This window comes from Hermetia illucens, chromosome 1 (genome assembly GCF_905115235.1).
Source record: "Hermetia illucens chromosome 1, iHerIll2.2.curated.20191125, whole genome shotgun sequence".
Lineage (NCBI taxonomy): Eukaryota > Metazoa > Arthropoda > Insecta > Diptera > Stratiomyidae > Hermetia > Hermetia illucens.
The window spans coordinates 210,971,912-210,989,514 of NC_051849.1; the positions used below are offsets into that span (position 1 = coordinate 210,971,912).

The 17,603-nt window shown below is 42.7% G+C and overlaps 3 protein-coding genes across 3 annotated transcripts; 1 reads left to right on the forward strand and 2 right to left on the reverse strand.

Annotated features, from left to right (window-relative positions):
- Window positions 1–386: 386 nt before the first annotated feature.
- LOC119647008 (ragulator complex protein LAMTOR3 homolog) lies at window positions 387–7,242 on the forward strand. Its single transcript, XM_038047746.1, has 3 exons — window positions 387–531; window positions 588–780; window positions 7,015–7,242. The coding sequence occupies exons 1-3, from the start codon at window positions 488–490 to the stop codon at window positions 7,150–7,152; spliced, it is 375 nt and encodes a 124-aa protein (XP_037903674.1). The 5' UTR covers window positions 387–487; the 3' UTR covers window positions 7,153–7,242.
- On the reverse strand, window positions 7,240–9,020 carry LOC119647007 (zinc finger protein 628). Its single transcript, XM_038047745.1, has 5 exons — window positions 8,771–9,020; window positions 8,572–8,714; window positions 8,210–8,323; window positions 7,987–8,127; window positions 7,240–7,928 (listed from the first exon to the last, which is right to left on the reverse strand). The coding sequence occupies exons 1-5, from the start codon at window positions 8,891–8,893 to the stop codon at window positions 7,262–7,264; spliced, it is 1,188 nt and encodes a 395-aa protein (XP_037903673.1). The 5' UTR covers window positions 8,894–9,020; the 3' UTR covers window positions 7,240–7,261.
- A 6,551-nt stretch (window positions 9,021–15,571) lies between these two features.
- On the reverse strand, window positions 15,572–16,631 carry LOC119646148. The gene is made up of 2 exons (XM_038046505.1): window positions 16,130–16,631; window positions 15,572–16,073 (listed from the first exon to the last, which is right to left on the reverse strand). Exons 1-2 carry the CDS (start codon window positions 16,150–16,152, stop codon window positions 15,617–15,619), a joined length of 480 nt encoding a protein of 159 aa, XP_037902433.1. The 5' UTR covers window positions 16,153–16,631; the 3' UTR covers window positions 15,572–15,616.
- Between the last annotated feature and the right edge of the window lie 972 nt (window positions 16,632–17,603).

The window sequence follows — 17,603 nt, forward strand, 5'->3', positions numbered from 1 at the left end:
GAGGGAGAAATGTTTATGTTGGGTAATTAGATGGGATTTGAGGTGCTGCGCTAGGTTGGAGCTGTCTGCAAGATTAAAGGTTTGATCCGGGGAGTAGAGGCTACCTAGGAATATGACGGAGGAAGGGGTGGTGATGGAGACGACGGTTAATTCAATGGATGGGGCAATAATGGCTGGGATGAAGACTAGGTGGTATAGTTTGGGATGTACAGCTTATGTCTCGGGTTGAGTTTGGATTCGGTAAGAAGGAGTAGGTTAGGTTTGTGAACGGAAAGGAAGTTGGCCAGTTCGTGGCGTTTTTACGCTTTGTGCATAATGATATGCCTATCGACAATATTTAAATCAATTCTTGGCACTACATTATCTACAGTAGTTTTGTACTAGATTCAAGGCTTCTCTAACAGCTGTTGATGTGAAACAAATGTCAACGCTAATTGTGTTTTTGTTTTTCGCCTCAGAATCGCTCCACTGATCCTTTCGTATTAAGATGACCGACGACGTTAAGAGATACTTTACAAATCTTCTGCAGAAGTATATTAAATTGGTGTCCTTCCCAATGTTTCACTTCTAAATAATTTTCATTGAAGGGTCAGCGGTTTATTCTGTATTCTAGTCACAGACCGTGATGGAGTTCCTCTGATTAGAATAGATAACAAAACAATTGAGGATATAGACCTGCCACCGTCATTGTTTTCTACATTTGCATTGGCAACCGATCAAGCAGGCAAACTAGGACTTGGGAAGAATAAAACTATTATTTCTATGTATTCAAATTATCAGGTAGGTTGAACAATAGCATGTGAGTCATTGCGGAGGTTCTCCGAGGGCTGATTTATGATTTTAAAGGCGCAGAAATTCCGTTTTTAGATATTTGCTTGGAATTCGGGACCAATTTCCTCAAAGATTTACGAAGCACCGTCTTCTTAATTGCACAATAATATGAACGTTCACAGTAACGCTTGTCCAAAATGGAACCCAACTTGGGGCTAATTATTCATTAAGTTCCACGACAGTGAACCTGGGGAAGGTGACCATTCAGGCACCAAAGTTGGTTTTTGGCTGATAGAGATTTTGGGTAATACGTCTTTTCCCTCAAAGCAAGTGTTCCTGGGCCTCACTCCTATCCCACATTGTAGAGTGGATTTTTTCGTTAGTATACTTCAAGAGCTCGACATTTTTTCTTCATCTTGGGAGTCATCTCGCAGGTCATTGTATTAAATAAGTCTTTTGATTTACGGGCCTTTTTTTGTGTAGGGAAGTGAAATACATTTACGCACAGTCTCAGACAAACTACCGCCTTAAACGCCCCCCTTGCATTTGGGACAATAACCCAAAATCCTTCGAAACTTTACCTTACCTTACCTTGCCTTAGAACTGTTCCCCCCGATAGCTGCCATGCGCTGAGAGTGCGGGCTATCTTTTCACAAGCGATGGCTTCCTTATTTTCCTCCTCCGCTGAGCAGCATGGAGAACGATCGGAATACATTTTCTATCATCATTACTTATGGCTTCGCGATAGTGAGACGGTACTTGCGCTGGGCGATTACGGTACATTTCCTAACTAAAGGAGTCAGCCCATATTTCGGAACCGCAAAGAAAAGCGACTGACCCGCTCTCATCAGCAAACTATGCGTAATGGATAACGGACCTCCAATATTGGACATCAGCCAGCAATTCGCAAACAATCTAGCTGCAGCCCTCCAAAGCTCATTTTCATGTTTATTATGATGCCGAGATATTTCATCGCCGATCTCACGAAGATCATGGCTTCACCAACCTGGATAGGGGAGCTAGGGAGAACCCATTCCCAGCCATCCATCTGTTGACTCGCCGGATCGTCACCTCCAGTGTGCGCTGAGCTTGTTCAACTGTGCCTGTGGCAATCAATGCCCCAACATCATGAGTGTATGCGCTCAGATGCGATTCATGAGGCTTCAATCCCCTTGGGACTTCCCGACACGCCTGCACTCCTTAGTTACTATTCTGCGACTCTCTATTGTTCCACTCAAAACCAGTGACCTTTGGAATCTTATCGATTATCCGCTTTTTCCACTTAGATTCCTAAGAGTTCCGTACGAGTTGAAGTAAAAAATCTGCAGCAATTGAACGTGTGGCCATTAATAACTCTGCGAGGAGACAGTCAAGCCCAGTGGTTTTACTCCATTCGAGTTTTTTGAGCGTATAGGGCTTTGTATGTCCGACCTAGCAAAATTGCGTAGAATATCTTATAAATGGTACTCAGCAAAGTAATACCTCTATAATTGCTGTACTGCGGGATATCTCCCTTTTTATGTATGGGACAGATAATGTCTCGCTTCCAGTTGTCAGGCATTGATTCGCTGTCTCACACCTTGAGCATAAGTTGAGGAAACGCTTGTTGTTATTGATTGCCTCCACATTTAACCAATTCGGCTGTAATTCCTTCGGCTCCTGGCGAATTTTTAAGCTACTGAATTGCACGGACTGTTTCTTCTATACTTGGTGGTGGAAGTCTTTGTCCGTCGTTTTCAGTTGGCGGGAACTCGCCAATATTCTAGTTGTTCAGCAGTTCATCAAAGTACTCAACCCATCCCTCCAATATGCCCATTCTGTCGAAAATCAGATTTTTCTCTTTGTCTCGGGAGGATGAACATCGAGGTGCATAAGGCTTCATCCTGCCGATTTTGTTGGTAAAACTTCCGAGCCTGGTGCGGTTGCTCCCTGTAATTTCGAGTTCACAGAACTGTTGGTTCTCCGAGGGTTGCTGTTTCCGACTGTGAAGTCGCTTCTCCGCTCGCCGGAGTCCGTCATAAGCCTCCGCGCGTTCTTTGAGAATCCAACATTACTCGGTATGCGGCGTCCTTCTGTTACGTTGCTATCTTACATTCATTGTCGAACCAGCCGTTCCAACTCCCTTTGCGACTGGAGCCAAGTATGTTTGCGGCCTTATTTATGATATCGTTCTTCAGATGATTGTGAAGATCATTTGTTGATGCTTCCTCTCCAGGACCTCTGTTGACTGCGGTTATTCCGGTACCCATTTTCCTCTTATAGGTGTTGCGGAAGGCTGTGTTGTGGAAGGCTTCAGTGTTAACTCTCCCTTGATTATCAGAGGGGATTTTGGGCGATGTTGTTATTCGAGCTCGGAGTACCATGCCAACGAGATAGTGATCAGAGTCTATATTGGCCCCCCTATATGTTCTCACATTCATCAAGATTGAGAGGTGGCGGCGTTCGATCAACACGTGGTCCATTTGGTTGAAAGTGGTTCCGTCTGGGAAGGCCTACGAACGTGTGTGGGCCGCTTTCCGTGCAAACCAGGTACTTCCAACAACCATTTCGTGTGACCCTGCTAATTGAATAGTCCGCAGTCCGTTATCATTTGTTTTTTCGTGTAAGCTATGGGAGCCAACGTATCGCCTGAATACGGGCTCCGTCCCTACTTGGCTGCTAAAATCTCCAAGTATGTTTTTGATATCAAATCTGGGACAGGCTCCGAGGGTTCGTTCTACTGCCTCGTAGAAGGTATCCTTCTGGTACCCTGCAATCTCTTCTGTAGGGGTGTGAACTTTAATGAGGCTTATATTTCTAAATTTGTCTCGCAAGCGCAGAGTACATAACCGTTTGCTTATGTTTTCAAAGCCGATAACAGCAGATTTCATTTTTTGGCTGACTAAGAAACCTACTCCGAGCACATGATTTACTGGATGGCCGCTATAATATATGGTATAGCGGCTCTTTTCCAAGAAACCGATCCCTGTCCATCGCATCTCTTGCAACGCTGCTACATCAGCCTTATATTGGGACAGGGTATCGGCTAGCTGCTCGGCAGTCTGTACCGGATTCTTCGTTGTGAAATCCATCCTGTCCGAGGCTCCTTCCTTGGCTTCGTAACACCGGTTTTCCGTGTAGGGTTGTCAGCCCTACCCAACCCCCAACCTTGGTACATTTTGTTCCGTTTTTAGGCGCGGGAGACTCGCCTTCATCCTTCTCCGTCTGCAGTTTTTAATGAAGAAAGAACTCCCAGCGATCACCTCGTGGAGATAGGGTTTGGTAGTAGAGTTGTTGGTGTTGGTTCAGCAGATGTTTCGCAGGCTTTATGCTCCATCGTGGGTACCAATCCACGTTTCGCCCTGGGACTTATACTATCCTTTGACCGCTCTAGATATAGGAAGAAAAAGGGTTCATCGTTTAATGGTCGCTTACTCGTTGCGCCCGTATCTTCCCTCAGGGGTAAAGAGCTTCGACACCCAGGCAGATTTAACAACGACCACTTACATAATCCAGCTGTCTTTCACCAGTGGAAGAGCTCTTTTTTGTTGATAGGAGGGCATAAGTTCCAAATGCTTTGCCTGAAAATATTGATATTGATGAGCATTGGACCGCCATTGAGAACACTTTTTATTTTTAGCGCTACTCAGTTTATCCGCCAAGTTCTGAAGGTGCATCAAAAGACCTGGCTATTAATTGATGGATATGGTGGCGAACGTAATGCCTTCGAGCGTAGTTTACCCCATAGAAAAAGGAAATTAATTATTGCGTCGATCATGAAAGCAAAAGCTGCAGCAAACAAAAAAGATTTCAGAACCGTATACCAGATTACGATAGAATTTGCAGATGGTCGTAAATCGTTCTGTGGTTTTGTGAGAGACGTGAACGGTCAACTCCTGATCCGCGTTCACAAGCAGCTGAAGTTTACCATGGTTCTCAACCCTGTATCCGGTGAAGTTTCACCTCTCGTGTATGAATTCGCTAGTCACCGTAATATGCGGATAAGGACTGCTCCAAATAGAAATGGAATCACCTCTGCTATCAACACGCTCAAGTCTAGTAGAGCGCTGGGTTAAAGGGTCTCCCCTCCCCTCTGCAGATATATATCGATATATATCTAAGAAGCATTACTTCTGCTGACATCGGCACTGGATTTGATGTCGTTCAAAATATTAACATTTACAAAGAGTGACCACTCCTATTGCTGGTTATCCCATGCAATTCATCTCCCATCCCAAGACAGTGCAGAATTTGTTCGATCCAGAAACACATGGCGCACAATAGTGGAGGAGGCGTTGATGTGGTCGACACGCTACGCCCGATTTAAGGGTAAATGATATATACATTTTGACCTTTGATTCCCAACCCTGTAGATCCTTCTTTTAATAATTTCGGCAATGTTCCATCTACCGAGACAGTTTTTTTTAAGTTCTAGAAAATAACATTGGCTCTATAGGGATGGGGGGGACAATGGAACTGTACGATCTTTGCTACTTCTATATGCGGAGATTACGTCGTTGTACTCATCAGCTTCTCAAATTATTGGATCCATCTGGTTTTAATCTACCGCATATAAGTTTACTCTACTCCCACTAAAATTCCTCGCTACGTGTTCATATCCTTCCGCCGCCTGGATTCCATTAGAACATTTCGAACTGTTCTACTCGTAGGTTTAGATTAAATAGTATCTTCTTCTCTCAAACTCCCTGAGACTCTTGAGAAAATATTATCGCAATCAAAGCAACCCCTCGCTCTTATTTGGGCAAACGGGACATTTCAAAAGGGAGGACGAATACTTCGAAAATCCCCGGTCGAATATAGAAATTAAAATGATCGAAAAAAGTGGTAACTGAAATACTGTAGACTTGGGTTCGGATCAAGATCAAAATCCAAATGAAGATATTGGTTCTTTCTATTTTCCGGATCTGAGTGAATGCATGGTTACATATATTGGGTTGGCGAAAAAGAAATGAAGTATTTTGTCAATAGATGGTGACACTTAAACATATCTTGTGTTGTACTTATCGCATCGGGTCATACTATACGGCGATTTGAAGACGACAATCTTTGCTACAAGTGTCTCTTTGACAGTGTCGTGATCGTACATTTCAGTCTCAAGTTATAGCGCGTCAAAGGTGGAATCCACCAAGCAAAAAATTCGTCATATTTCACGTTTTTACTACCTGAGACGTAAAAATGCAACGAAGGCGGCCGAAAAAATTTGTGCAGTTTATGGGCCCGATACTGTAACGATTCGCACAGCACAGCGTTGGTTCGATCAATATCATTCTGGTGTAGCGAATGCCGAAAATACACCCCGTACTGGCAGGCCCAATCGTCGTAGAAACCGATAAAATCGTCGAAATCATCCAAGTAGACCGGCTTGTGAGCATTCGCTCGATTGGCCAGGAACTGGGTATAGACCATAAAAACGTTTGGAACCATTTGCAGAGGATTGGATTCCAAAAAAGCTGGATGTTTGGGTGCCATACGATTTGACGGAAAAAAATCTCTTGGACCGAATCAACGCCTGCGATGCACTGCTGAAACGGAACCAATTCGACCCATTTTTGAACCGGGTGGTGACTGGTGATGAAAAGTGGATCACATACGACAACCTCAAGTGAAAAAGAAGCGCGGCGAGCCGGGCCAAACCATTGCCAAGCCCGGATTGACGGCCAGAGAGGTTTTGCTGTTTGTTTGGTGGGATTGGAAGAAAATCATCCACTATAAACTGGCCAACTATGGCTAGACCCTCAATTTCGTCCTCTACTGTGAGCAACTCGACCGTTGAAGCAGGCGATTGAGCAGAAGCGGCCAGAATTGGTGAACAGAACTGGCGTTGTGTTGCAGCAGGACAATGCTCGGCCTCACACATCTTTGATGACCCACCAGAAGCTACGGGAGCTCGGGTGGGATGTCCCATCGCACCCACCGTATAGTTCGGACCTGGCACCAAGTGATTACCACCTCTTCCGGTCCAGGCAAAACGCTCTGGGTGCTACTAATAGGCCTGCGAAAACTGGCTGTCTGAGTTTTTTGTAAATAAGGAGAGGGGGTTCTATAAGGGGGGGGGGAGGGGGATAATGAAGTTGCCTTCTAAATGGCAACAAGTTTGCGAACAAAACGGCGTATATTTGACTTAAATCGGATAATTCTAAGTCAAATTTTTGGTTGAATTTATCTGTAGTCAATCAGTTTGATTTGCACTGTGCTGCTCATCAAATATTCCTCATAACGTACTTGTTTTCTGTTTCTTTCTAGATCGTACAAATGAACAAATTACCTCTGATTGTTACTTTCGTTGGAACCGAAAATTGTAACACTGGACATATTCTAGCTTTGGAAAAGTCAATCGATGGATATTTAGATGAAATCAAGTTGGCCGTCACTGAATCGTAAACACTAATAGAATGTTACACGCAACATTTTTTGCTTACATTATTTTAAACATTTGCAATTTAGAATTGGAATAAAACATACTAAGAATTACGGTTTTATCTTTATATTTTTAATACGGATGAATTCTCTGAGGATGCATCATGCCCAGCGTACTTTGCGAATGTGATATCATTCCCAGGCCCGTTGCAGATGGTGGCGGAGGTGGTGGTAGCCCAATTCCAACACCCAAAGTCGACGGACCCAAGCTCCCACTCAAACTTCCACCAATCGCTGTAGGTGCAACTGGAGCTGGAACCGTTGGTGGCTGCAATGTGGGTTGCATTAACAAGCCGCCACCGTGCGTTCGAAAGTGTGCGCTTAAATTACTAGAAGTTGCGAAAACCTTATAGCACTCCGGACATTTGAAATTCTCCGATGATCGATCATTCAAGTGGATTTTTTTCTTATGCGCCACCATGTCCCTATTGCGACTAAACGCCTTGCCACACACGTCGCAGACGTGGTTTTTTATGCCAGTATGAGTCACCATGTGTTTTGCTAAATCTCCGGAACTGTAGAATGCTTTATTGCAAACAGGACAAATTTGATCGCGAACACCTGTGTGAATTTTTTGATGTGCGTGGAAGTTTCCTAATGTTGAGAATTGTTTGCTACAAATTTCACATTGAAATGGCCGCTCGCCAGTGTGTGTGCGGGTATGGACGAGAAGATTATATTTTTGAGCAAAGCGTCGTGGACAATAATTGCAGGCGTAGGGACGTTCACCAGTGTGGGTTCTAAAGCAAATAAATAATCAAATATTAGTAATAGGATAGAGAAAAACTCTTTAGCTACCTTATATGCATTTGAAGCTGCGCAGTACATTTGAAGGTCTTATTGCAATGATAGCACGTTTGAGATACTTTAGGGGCAGGTTTTGGACCTCGTTTCTTGTGTTCTTCGGGCAGCTTTCGTTTGTATCGGCTTCTCCGCTTACTTTAAATATAGAGTAGAATTAATACCGAAAATATCACTAATGGCTTACCCACGCAAAATATATTTTTTAACCAAAATTCACCTTTTCTTCAGTTTAACTTTCTTATCGTCTTCATCTTCATCGTCGTCATCATCGAAAATTTTCTTCGATGGTTCGCTTAAATAAGGATCTGTCATGGTCTCGGCATCGCAATATCTGTAATTACTCAATTTTACTTACTTTCTCAATGTGAATATTTGTAAGAATAAGTTAAGGGTCTATTTACGCAGCAAATTTCATGAGTTAAAAAAGCTGCCGAGACAACATTTGCATTAGTTCATAGCCTTTCTCTTCATACTAACCAGAGTATTAGAAATAATGCATAACAAGTTACTGATTATTGGTTAGATGATCGAACAACTGATTTACAAAGTAAAACTAGAACTATTAGCAACCTAACTTACCCAAATCCCCGATCCAATACCCCAAGATACTGCCTGAGTCGAATATCGGAATTTTCACATTCTTGCTTAAAATGATATGCAGCTCCCAAGCGATAAATGCAATTATTACAAATAACTGATGGCAATCCATCCATTTTATAAATCTACAACTGACAACATTAGAACCATTCTGGGCTTTTACCGAAAAAGGTTCACCTACCCTGACTTTTGACACTAGCATTAGCATTGTAGAAGGCATCATAGCAAACTCAGTGCTGAAAATTGAAGTCACAGCGCCTTCTTCCAAGCACACTCTGCATATTTTATGAATATTGTAATCCATTTTATCAGAAAAACTAGTGGAGTAGAATATTTTCAGTCAGTAAACTGAAGAATTCTTGAAAATCACTCGCTATTCACAAAGTTAACGAAAAAGCACGCAATAGGATAAAGACACAAACAAAAACAAATGTTTGACATTTTCTGATAAGAAAGCTCTAGTACAAAAAATTCCGCAGATGCGTATTTACTATCGCCAGAAGGGGGATCCCGGGTTTGAAATGAAACATTATATGTTAAAGCGTAGCTGGCTGGAATTATTATTTATTCATTTATTTATTTCAAAGAGGACATTATATGAAGAGAATTCAGTTAAATACCATCCCCAAAAGTATAGCAAGAAGGAAAGTCAATGGGCTAAGCTGCATTGGGTACAACACCGACAAAGACTCGAAATGAGGTTGTGAAAATAAAATTCGAGCTCTGCGAAAAACACTCCGAAATTTTTCACGTTATAGGTGCAACAAGCTAGAGAGTTTAAAAAAAGCATGCGTATCAGGGAAGTAAGTTTCTGTATAGTTTAAGGTAAGCATAGGGAGGATGAAGTCATCATCATCATCCACAGCGCAACAACCAGTATCCGCTCTAGGCCTGACTTAATAAGGAACTCCATAACACCAATTCGATATCCCTACAAACTGTCTGGCGTCCTGGCCTACGCCATCGCTCCATCTTAGGCAGGATCTGCCTCGTCCTCTTTTTCTACCATAGATATTGCCCTTATAGACTTTTCGGGTGGGATCATCCTCATCCATACGGATTAAGTGACCCGCCCACCATAACCTATTGAGCCGGATTTTATCCACAACCTGACGGTCATGGTATCGCTCATAGATTTCGTCATTGTGTAGGCTACGGAATCGTCCATCCTCATGTAGGGGGCCAAAAATTCTTCGGAGGATTCTTCTCTCAAACGCGGCCAAGAGTTCGCATTTTTTTTTTTGCTAAGAACCCAAGTCTTCGAGGAATACATGAGCACTGACAAGATCATTGTCTTGTATAGTAAGAGCTTTGACCCTATGGTGAGACGTTTCGAGCGGAACAGTTTTTGTAAGCTGAAATAGGCTCTGTTGGCTGACAACAACCGTGCGCGGATTTCATCGTCAAAGCTGTTATCGGTAGTAATTTTCGACCCTAGATAGGAGAAATTATCAGCAGTCTCAAAGTTGTAGTCTCCTATCTTTATTCTTCCCGTTTGACCAGTGCGGTTTGATGTTGTTGGTTGGTTGGTTTTTGGTGCTGACACTGCCACCATATACTTTGTCCTGCCTTCGTTGATGTCCAGCCCAAGATCTCGTGCCGCCTGCTCGATCTGGATAAAGGCAGTTTGTAATTCTCGGGTCGTTCTTCCCATGATGTCGATATCGTCAGCATAGGCCAGTTGTTGGGTGGACTTAAAGAGGATCGTACCTCTTGCATATACCTCAGCATCAAGGATCACTTTCTCGAGAGCCGGGTTAAAGAGGACGCATGATAGTGCATCTCCTTGTCGTAGACCGTTGTTGATGTCTTATGGTCTTGAGAGTGATCCTGCTGCTTTTATCTGGCCTCGTACATGCGGAGAACCTCGCACACGCGGAGAACATCTTATAGATGGTATTCAGCAACATGATACCTCTATAGTTGCTGCACTGTGTGATATCTCCCTTTTTATGTATAAGGCAGATAATGCCTCGTTGCCAATCGTCAGGCATTGATTCGCTGGCCCATACCTTGAGCGCAAGTTGATGAACCACTTTGTGTAACTGGTCGCCTCCATATTTAACCAATTCGGTGGTAAATCCATCGGCTCTTGGCGACTTATGATTTTTTAGCCGATGAATTGCACAGTTTCTTCTATACTTGGCGGTGGCAGTATTCGTCCGTCTTCTTCAGTTGGCGGGACCTCCAACTCGCCGATGTCCTGGTTGTTCAGTAGCTCATGAAAGTACTCAACCCATCGCTCCAATATGCCGATTCTGTCGGAAATGAGATTTGCCTCTTTGTCTCGGGAGGATGAGCTTCGAGGTGTGCTGACTTTGTTGGTAAAACTTCCGCACCTGGTGCGGCTGCTCCCTGTACTTTTCGAGTTCACAGATCTGTTGGTTCTCCCAGGCTTCTTTTTTCTGTCTGTTAAGTCGTTTCTCTGCTTGCCGCAGTTCGTGATAAGCCTCTGCGCGTGCCCGCGTTCTTTGAGAATGCAACATTACTCGATATGTAGCATTCTTCCGTTCCGTAGCTAGCTTACATTCATCGTCAAACCAGCCGTTCCGACTCTTTTTGCGCCTGGGACCAAGTATGTTTGTGGCCGTATTTATGATAACGTTCTTCAGGTGATTGCGAAAATCATTTGTTGATGCTTCATCTCCAGAATCGCTGTTGACTGCGGTTATTGCGGCATCCATTTCCCTCTTATAGATGTTGCGGAGGTCTATGTTGTGGATGGCTTCAGTGTTAACTCTCACGGGGATTCTGGGTGGTGTTGTTATTCGAGCTCGGAGCACCATGCCAACGAGATAGTGATCCGAGTTTATATTGGCCCCCTATATGTTCTGACATTCATCAAGGCTAAGAGGTGGCGGCGTTTGATCAACACGTGGTGCCGTCTGGAGAGGCTTACGTATGTTTGTGGACCGCTTTCCGCGCAAACCAGGTACTACCAAAAACCATTTCGTGTGACACTGCTAATTGAATGATCCGCAGTCCGTTATCATTTGAATTTTGGTGTAAGCTATGGGATCCAACGTATCGCCTGAATACGGGCTCCTTCCCTACTTGGCTGTTAAAATCCCCAAGTATGATTTTGATATCATATCTGGGACAGACTTCGAGGGTTCCTTCTACTGCCTCGTAGAAGGTATCCTTCTCCGACTCTGCAGTCTCCTCTGTAGGAGCGTCAACGTTAATGAGGCTTATATTTCTAAATTTACCTCGCAAGCGCAGAGTGCATAGCCGTTCGCTTATGTTTTCAAAGCCGATAACAGCAGGTTTCATTTTTTGGCTGACTAAGAAACCTACTCCGAGCACATGGTTTACTGGATGGCCGCTATAATATATGGTGTAGTGACTCTTCACCAGGAAACCGGTCCCTGTCCAACGCATCTCCTGTAACGCTGTTACATCAACCTTATATTGCGACAGGGTATCGACTAGCTGCTCAGCAGCTTCTTCTCTGTACAGGGAGCGCACGTTCCATGAGAAAATGTACAAATCGTTATTCCGTTGTCGTTACCCGGTTCGTTGTAGTGTTATCCGTCCAGTCCGAGGCTCCTGTTGTGGCTTCGTAACAAGTTGTTTTCCATGGTGGGCAATCAGCCCTACCCAACCTCCAACCTGGAAGACCAGTTGGTACAATTTGTCCCGTTTTTAGGCGCGGGAAACTCGCCTTCATCCTTCACCGTCTGCAGTTTTTCATGAAGAAAGAGAGCTCTCAGCGGTCACCACGTGGAGGTGGAGATAGGGTGTGGTATTATAGAGTGCTGTTGGTGTTGGTTCAGCAGGCGTTTCCCAGGTTTTATGCTCCATCGTGGGTACCAATCCACGTTTCGCCCTGGGACCTATACGACCCTTTGACCACCACGAGGGAAAGTCGTTGATGAAAAATGAAGTTAATAGTGGACCCAGAATGGATTATGCTTGTATACTAGAGGAAGGAGAAAGGGAACGGAAAATTTAAAAACAACAGTCAATGTTCCGAATAAGATACTCGACTAGACAAGGGTTAGGGAGAGATGCACAAGATGGTTAGAAATAAGAATTATACGGAGAGAAAAGAAAGGAAACTATAAAATAAGTAAGAAGATAATTAATGTGACAACAGAGGAGCCTGCAAGCTTGGTGGAAGTTGGAGAGACCTGGAGGGGGTAGTAGATGTTACAGAGGTAAGACTAAAAAGGCCTGAAATTTCCTTAAGCCAATGGTGCCTCGACACTGGTCAGATACTCAGTCCTGGATTTAGTTATTAATAGCTACTGAAGTTCGCCGAGCTAGCGAAATCGACGTGCTTTCCGGAAGACATTTATTTTTCTTTGCTGCAAATTTCACATAAATCAGAGTGGTGAAACAGATTGCGCGCAGGGAGGTAGCTGAGAAAAGTGCAAAAATTTCGCTGTCTTGCAGATTACTCACTGTGGAAGCTATTACCATACCTAGCAGTTAGGTATAACATGCAAATCAAGAATAAGAAAAAGGAGAAATCGAAGGTCCGGTACGGATAATCGGCAGGAGTCATATCTTACCGGCCCCTGTAGCAACAGAAATTCATCGAGCGTTTTCGACAACACGCGAACGTGACTATGCAGCGAATCGTGGACCAGTACCGCTTTATTACCCACAGTGACATAATCCGGGCCGTCATCAGGGAGCGTGTTCGATTTGAGGTCATCACGGAAACTGGTGGCCAAGAGTCGATGGGGGCAGAAGCGGTGACATCAACAACACCATGCCGCACTACAGGCAACAGTTTCAGTACTCGCACTCTTCTTTACCGTCCAGCTGAAGTCTCCGCTAAAGTTCGGAGCGAATTCTAAATAGTGTGTGTAGAATTCTCGAAAATGGATACCTTAGATAGACCAGATATCCCCATCTCCAGCAACTCCGAGAATTCTTTCTCAAATCAATGATGAGATTGTGTTTAGAATTTGTGCTGATATGTCGCCGCAACCACAATCACTTGTTTGTTGTGGTGCAGTTAAAGTTGTCAGATTACACGGCCAGATGCTTCGCTTTCACGTTATTGGTTTGAGTGAAAAAAATTAAAAATTCGTCTGGGACATCGGCGAGACTCATTACCGCATGACGTGGCTAGGCTGACTAAATTCAGCACTGGCAATTACAGCAGACGAGTGATGAATAAAGTCCAGGAGGTTTAGCCGTATTATTCCCAACGAAACACCCATAGTTGAAATTCTGAACACAGTAAAGCAGAAACTTTCTGTTGTATGCAGTCGGCTACGACAGTATGACGAAAGAGAAGGGCTTCTGAGTTCAGTCAAGAGCAGCTCACTATCGACCTAGTAGTTGTAGGATAGGAAGTAGAAGCCAAAGAAATCTTTTTAGTTGCTATATCGATTACGACAGTTACGATAGGGTGGCATACCACCTTATTAATGCGTTCATTTGGAGGTACCGAGACCATCCGCATACGCTTCTTTCAAGGTGATTCATTGGTTCGGTATAGCAATAAACCGCCCCACGGCTACTGAATGATGCTAGGGGCATGGTTTCGCAATAAAATATAGCCTACGCGCTGAGTGCGAGCTGACACACTCGATGTACTTAGATGACAGAAAACTGTGTGTTGCCACTGAAGAGTATTTTATGAGTTTGTTGCGAATAGTAGACAAGTTTAGCCGTGATATTCGGATGGAATTAGGATTAGACAAGTGCCGAATCCAAGCCATACACAAACGTCATCAAGAACCCCATGCCGAACATATTCAACCTATAACCGAGGCAGACTTTTACAAGTTATAATTTTGAATAAATTTAAAATCAACAATAGCAAAAAACATGAATTTTTTACCGCATCCGCCATATATTTTATAATTCCTTTATCTTCTCGAGATTAAAATTGCCGCTCCAAGATACTTCAACAAAGGAGGAGTTAGAAGCTATACTAAAGAGTATCTGCAGATAATCGAACGTTTTTATTGTTTGACAGAGTTTTCCGCCTCAAAAACGGTTTCGCGCTTTTTTTCGCACTTTCGCACGTTGGACTTTTTAAGGTTTTGTGTGAAACAAAACCTTATTAAAATCGATTCAATGTGTATCTGTCCGGCTGTCTGTCACACAAGATTTATTCGGAAACGGCTGACCCGATTGTCTCGAAGTTTGGTGAAATCATGTGGTCTGTGTGTCTCTTTACTCACGGGTGGATATTCATGATCAATTCCTCCATTTCTTTAGGTTTTTGGGATAGCTTTTCTCTCTCGGTCGTCCCCGTCCACTTAGGATGGTTTTTTGACCATTAAAAATACCTAATTTTGACTCTTTCGATCGAATCGCTGTTCAGACCAATTTTAACTAGTGAGGTCTTGTCAGCCATAACTATGTGACTGAGCTATTGAAGACACCTCTACCACAACTTTTCCATAATAAATTTCCATATCAATCGGGGGTGTCTTCATTTCTGGCGTGATTTTAGCGTGTTATGTCCCTGGTCCAACATAACGTCTTCACTTAATTATTATTACCCTTAATGCTGTGCAAGTTATAGATCCACAGGAGGGGAAAAAAGCACAAAGCCGAATATGAGTCACCCATGATGAACAAGGATTCGAACATGAAGCAATGAGATCAATTCAGCGATCTCATTGTTTTCGTTTCCGTTTCTTTTAATAAAGTGCACTTGCTCAATCATTTAAGCTACTCCCAACAAGATCATAATAAGGGAAGAATGATACATATGACATGTTATGGTGTAGTAGATAGGGATATCGAATTGGTGGAACTCGGCGCAAAGCCGGGATGTCTGGAGTTCTTTATTAAGGCAGGCCTAGACCGGATACCGGTTGTTGCACCGTTGATGATGATGCTAATGAGATATAGAAGACACTTACAAGAACCATATGGGTGAGTTACACCACCATAATAGTTGCTATTATTACTTCTCCTACTGCCTAGCAACAAATCAACTTTTCAATTATTTCAACACAAAAATATATTATAAGAAAAATCTTTTAAATTAGACGTATTACAAAATGTTGACTCACTTGGTATAAAATAGTTAACAAAATAAAATAATTATTCATTGAAAAAACATGGAAAACATACGCAAGATTTTTAGCATGGTATTTGCTGAATAAAAACAATAAGGATATTCTTTCATACACTTTTTAACTTCTCCTTTGTACGCCAATCCTTTTTTAACAGCGGAAACAATGGGTTCAGATGGGTCCTTTAACGAACTGTACTGTAACAAAACTTTTATATTTTCACCATACTCATTGTGAGCTTCAGCACCGGCAAACAGTTGACATGCTAGAGATTGCAAACAGTTTAACGGATCATATTTTAAAATCTTGTCCCAGTCAATATCGAAATTTTTCACAGTTTCCACATTTTCCACATCTTGTTGAACCTCACGTTTCAAACGCAAAAAGGACCGGATTGTACTGATGGGTCGTCGAATTTTATTGTAGTCCTGCGCCAGCAAGTGGAACATGTAAAGGGCTCCTAGGCCCATTGCCGCCAATATTATTAGTCTAGAAAAGGTTCAGATTAAATTAATGTTCATCAGCACAGATTTGGATACACTTACCGGAATCCCATTAAATGAGTCATTAAGGATTCATCAGATCGGAGATTTGACTCTACCAAAACCCAACTCGCGCTCAACTAAGGAAAATCAAACTTAGTTTGGTACGAAACATATTTTGCAAAACTTCCCTCTTATCCGCCAAAGAGCTGGTTTCATGCACTCTAGCCGCGTATGCACATATCCGAATCTGGTCAGTAAATAAATTAAACATTAATTTCCTAAGCCCGACTTGCTTTCCTCCTGCTATTTCTTTAATCCGGAAAATAATATCACATGCTCAATACTTTCACTAGGGTATGACCATCATTGCTATGAATTACGCAAACATGAAACCAGTTCTAATGGTCATGATACTGGTACACAATGGATGCACTGCAAAAGATTTCCCAAATGCACCGCGAAATTGCAACCTTGCGCAATCAAGACCTCTTCGACAGACTGCAAGAAAGTTGCGTGTTTCAATTAGCCATATTGTCGCACTATCGAAAGGAATGCTCAAACCGGAAAAGCTTGACAATTTATGAGAGTCATTATTGTGTATATTTGTTTCCATCTGAACGTACTTTAACGTAATTAAATGGAATTGGAGATATTTAATATTAATTCATTTCACAAAATTTAAAATCGCACAAAAGGAGATTCCAAATGGCGCTTAAAGATATGTAAAAAATGCATATTAGTAAGTGTATTTCATGTAATATACAGGGTGCGGCAGCATAACTTCCTTTTTTCAAAACTCAATAAAAACTATTGTATGCATCGGAAAATATTTATTTATTTTTTATAATGTAGGTACATGTCTAAAGTTTTTATTTACATTGTTTTGAAGATCAAATCTATTAGATGACGTCCCCCATTCTCGATACATTGCGTAAACCGATTTCTGGCGTTTGTCATGACTCTTGTTAGCATAGCAGGTGTTATGTTGACAATTTCTTCTTGGATGTTGGTCTTCAAATCCTCTAATTGAGATAAGGCGCTCTGGAAAGTGTTCCCTCAAAACAACCATCGATGCTCTTGAAGTGTGTGCTGTTGCACCGTCTTGTTAGAACCAAGTGTCCCCCAAATTCAAATTTTCTAGCCGTGGGAAAAAAAAATTCTGTAGCATGTTTACATACCGGTCCGAATTCAATGTCACTGTAGCCTCATTTTCCTCAAAAAACCAGGGACCAATAATTCCAGCTGAGGAAATTGCACACCACACTGTGACTTTGGGTGAATGCAAAGGCTTTTGATGCAATTCTCGAGGGTTGGTGTCAGCCCAGTAGCGCATGTTTTGTTTGTTAACCGACCCACATAAATGAAAATGGGCTTCATCGCTAAAAAAAAACAATAGCACCCTCGGGAACGACATCAAGAAGAAACTCACACGCCTTCATCCGAGAATTGAAGTCACGTTCTGAAAGTTCCTGCACTCTCGCCATCTTATAGGGATGAAAATGAAGATCATCACGAAGAATTCTTCTCACAGAAC

Bases quoted from the DNA above. Each gene is read 5' to 3' on its own strand.
- LOC119647008 (XM_038047746.1), top strand. From the start codon at position 488: ATGACCGACGACGTTAAGAGATACTTTACAAATCTTCTGCAGAA. The intron at 532-587 runs GTATATTAAATT...TTTTCATTGAAG, and splicing joins TTTACAAATCTTCTGCAGAA to GGTCAGCGGTTTATTCTGTA. The intron at 781-7,014 runs GTAGGTTGAACA...GTTTCTTTCTAG, and splicing joins CTATGTATTCAAATTATCAG to ATCGTACAAATGAACAAATT.
- LOC119647007 (XM_038047745.1), bottom strand. From the start codon at position 8,893: ATGGATTACAATATTCATAAAATATGCAGAGTGTGCTTGGAAGAAGGC. The intron at 8,715-8,770 runs GTAGGTGAACCT...TGTCAGTTGTAG, and splicing joins TGCTAGTGTCAAAAGTCAGG to ATTTATAAAATGGATGGATT. The intron at 8,128-8,209 runs GTGAATTTTGGT...CTATATTTAAAG, and splicing joins AAAGTTAAACTGAAGAAAAG to TAAGCGGAGAAGCCGATACA.
- LOC119646148 (XM_038046505.1), bottom strand. From the start codon at position 16,152: ATGACTCATTTAATGGGATTCCG. The intron at 16,074-16,129 runs GTAAGTGTATCC...AACCTTTTCTAG, and splicing joins ACTCATTTAATGGGATTCCG to ACTAATAATATTGGCGGCAA.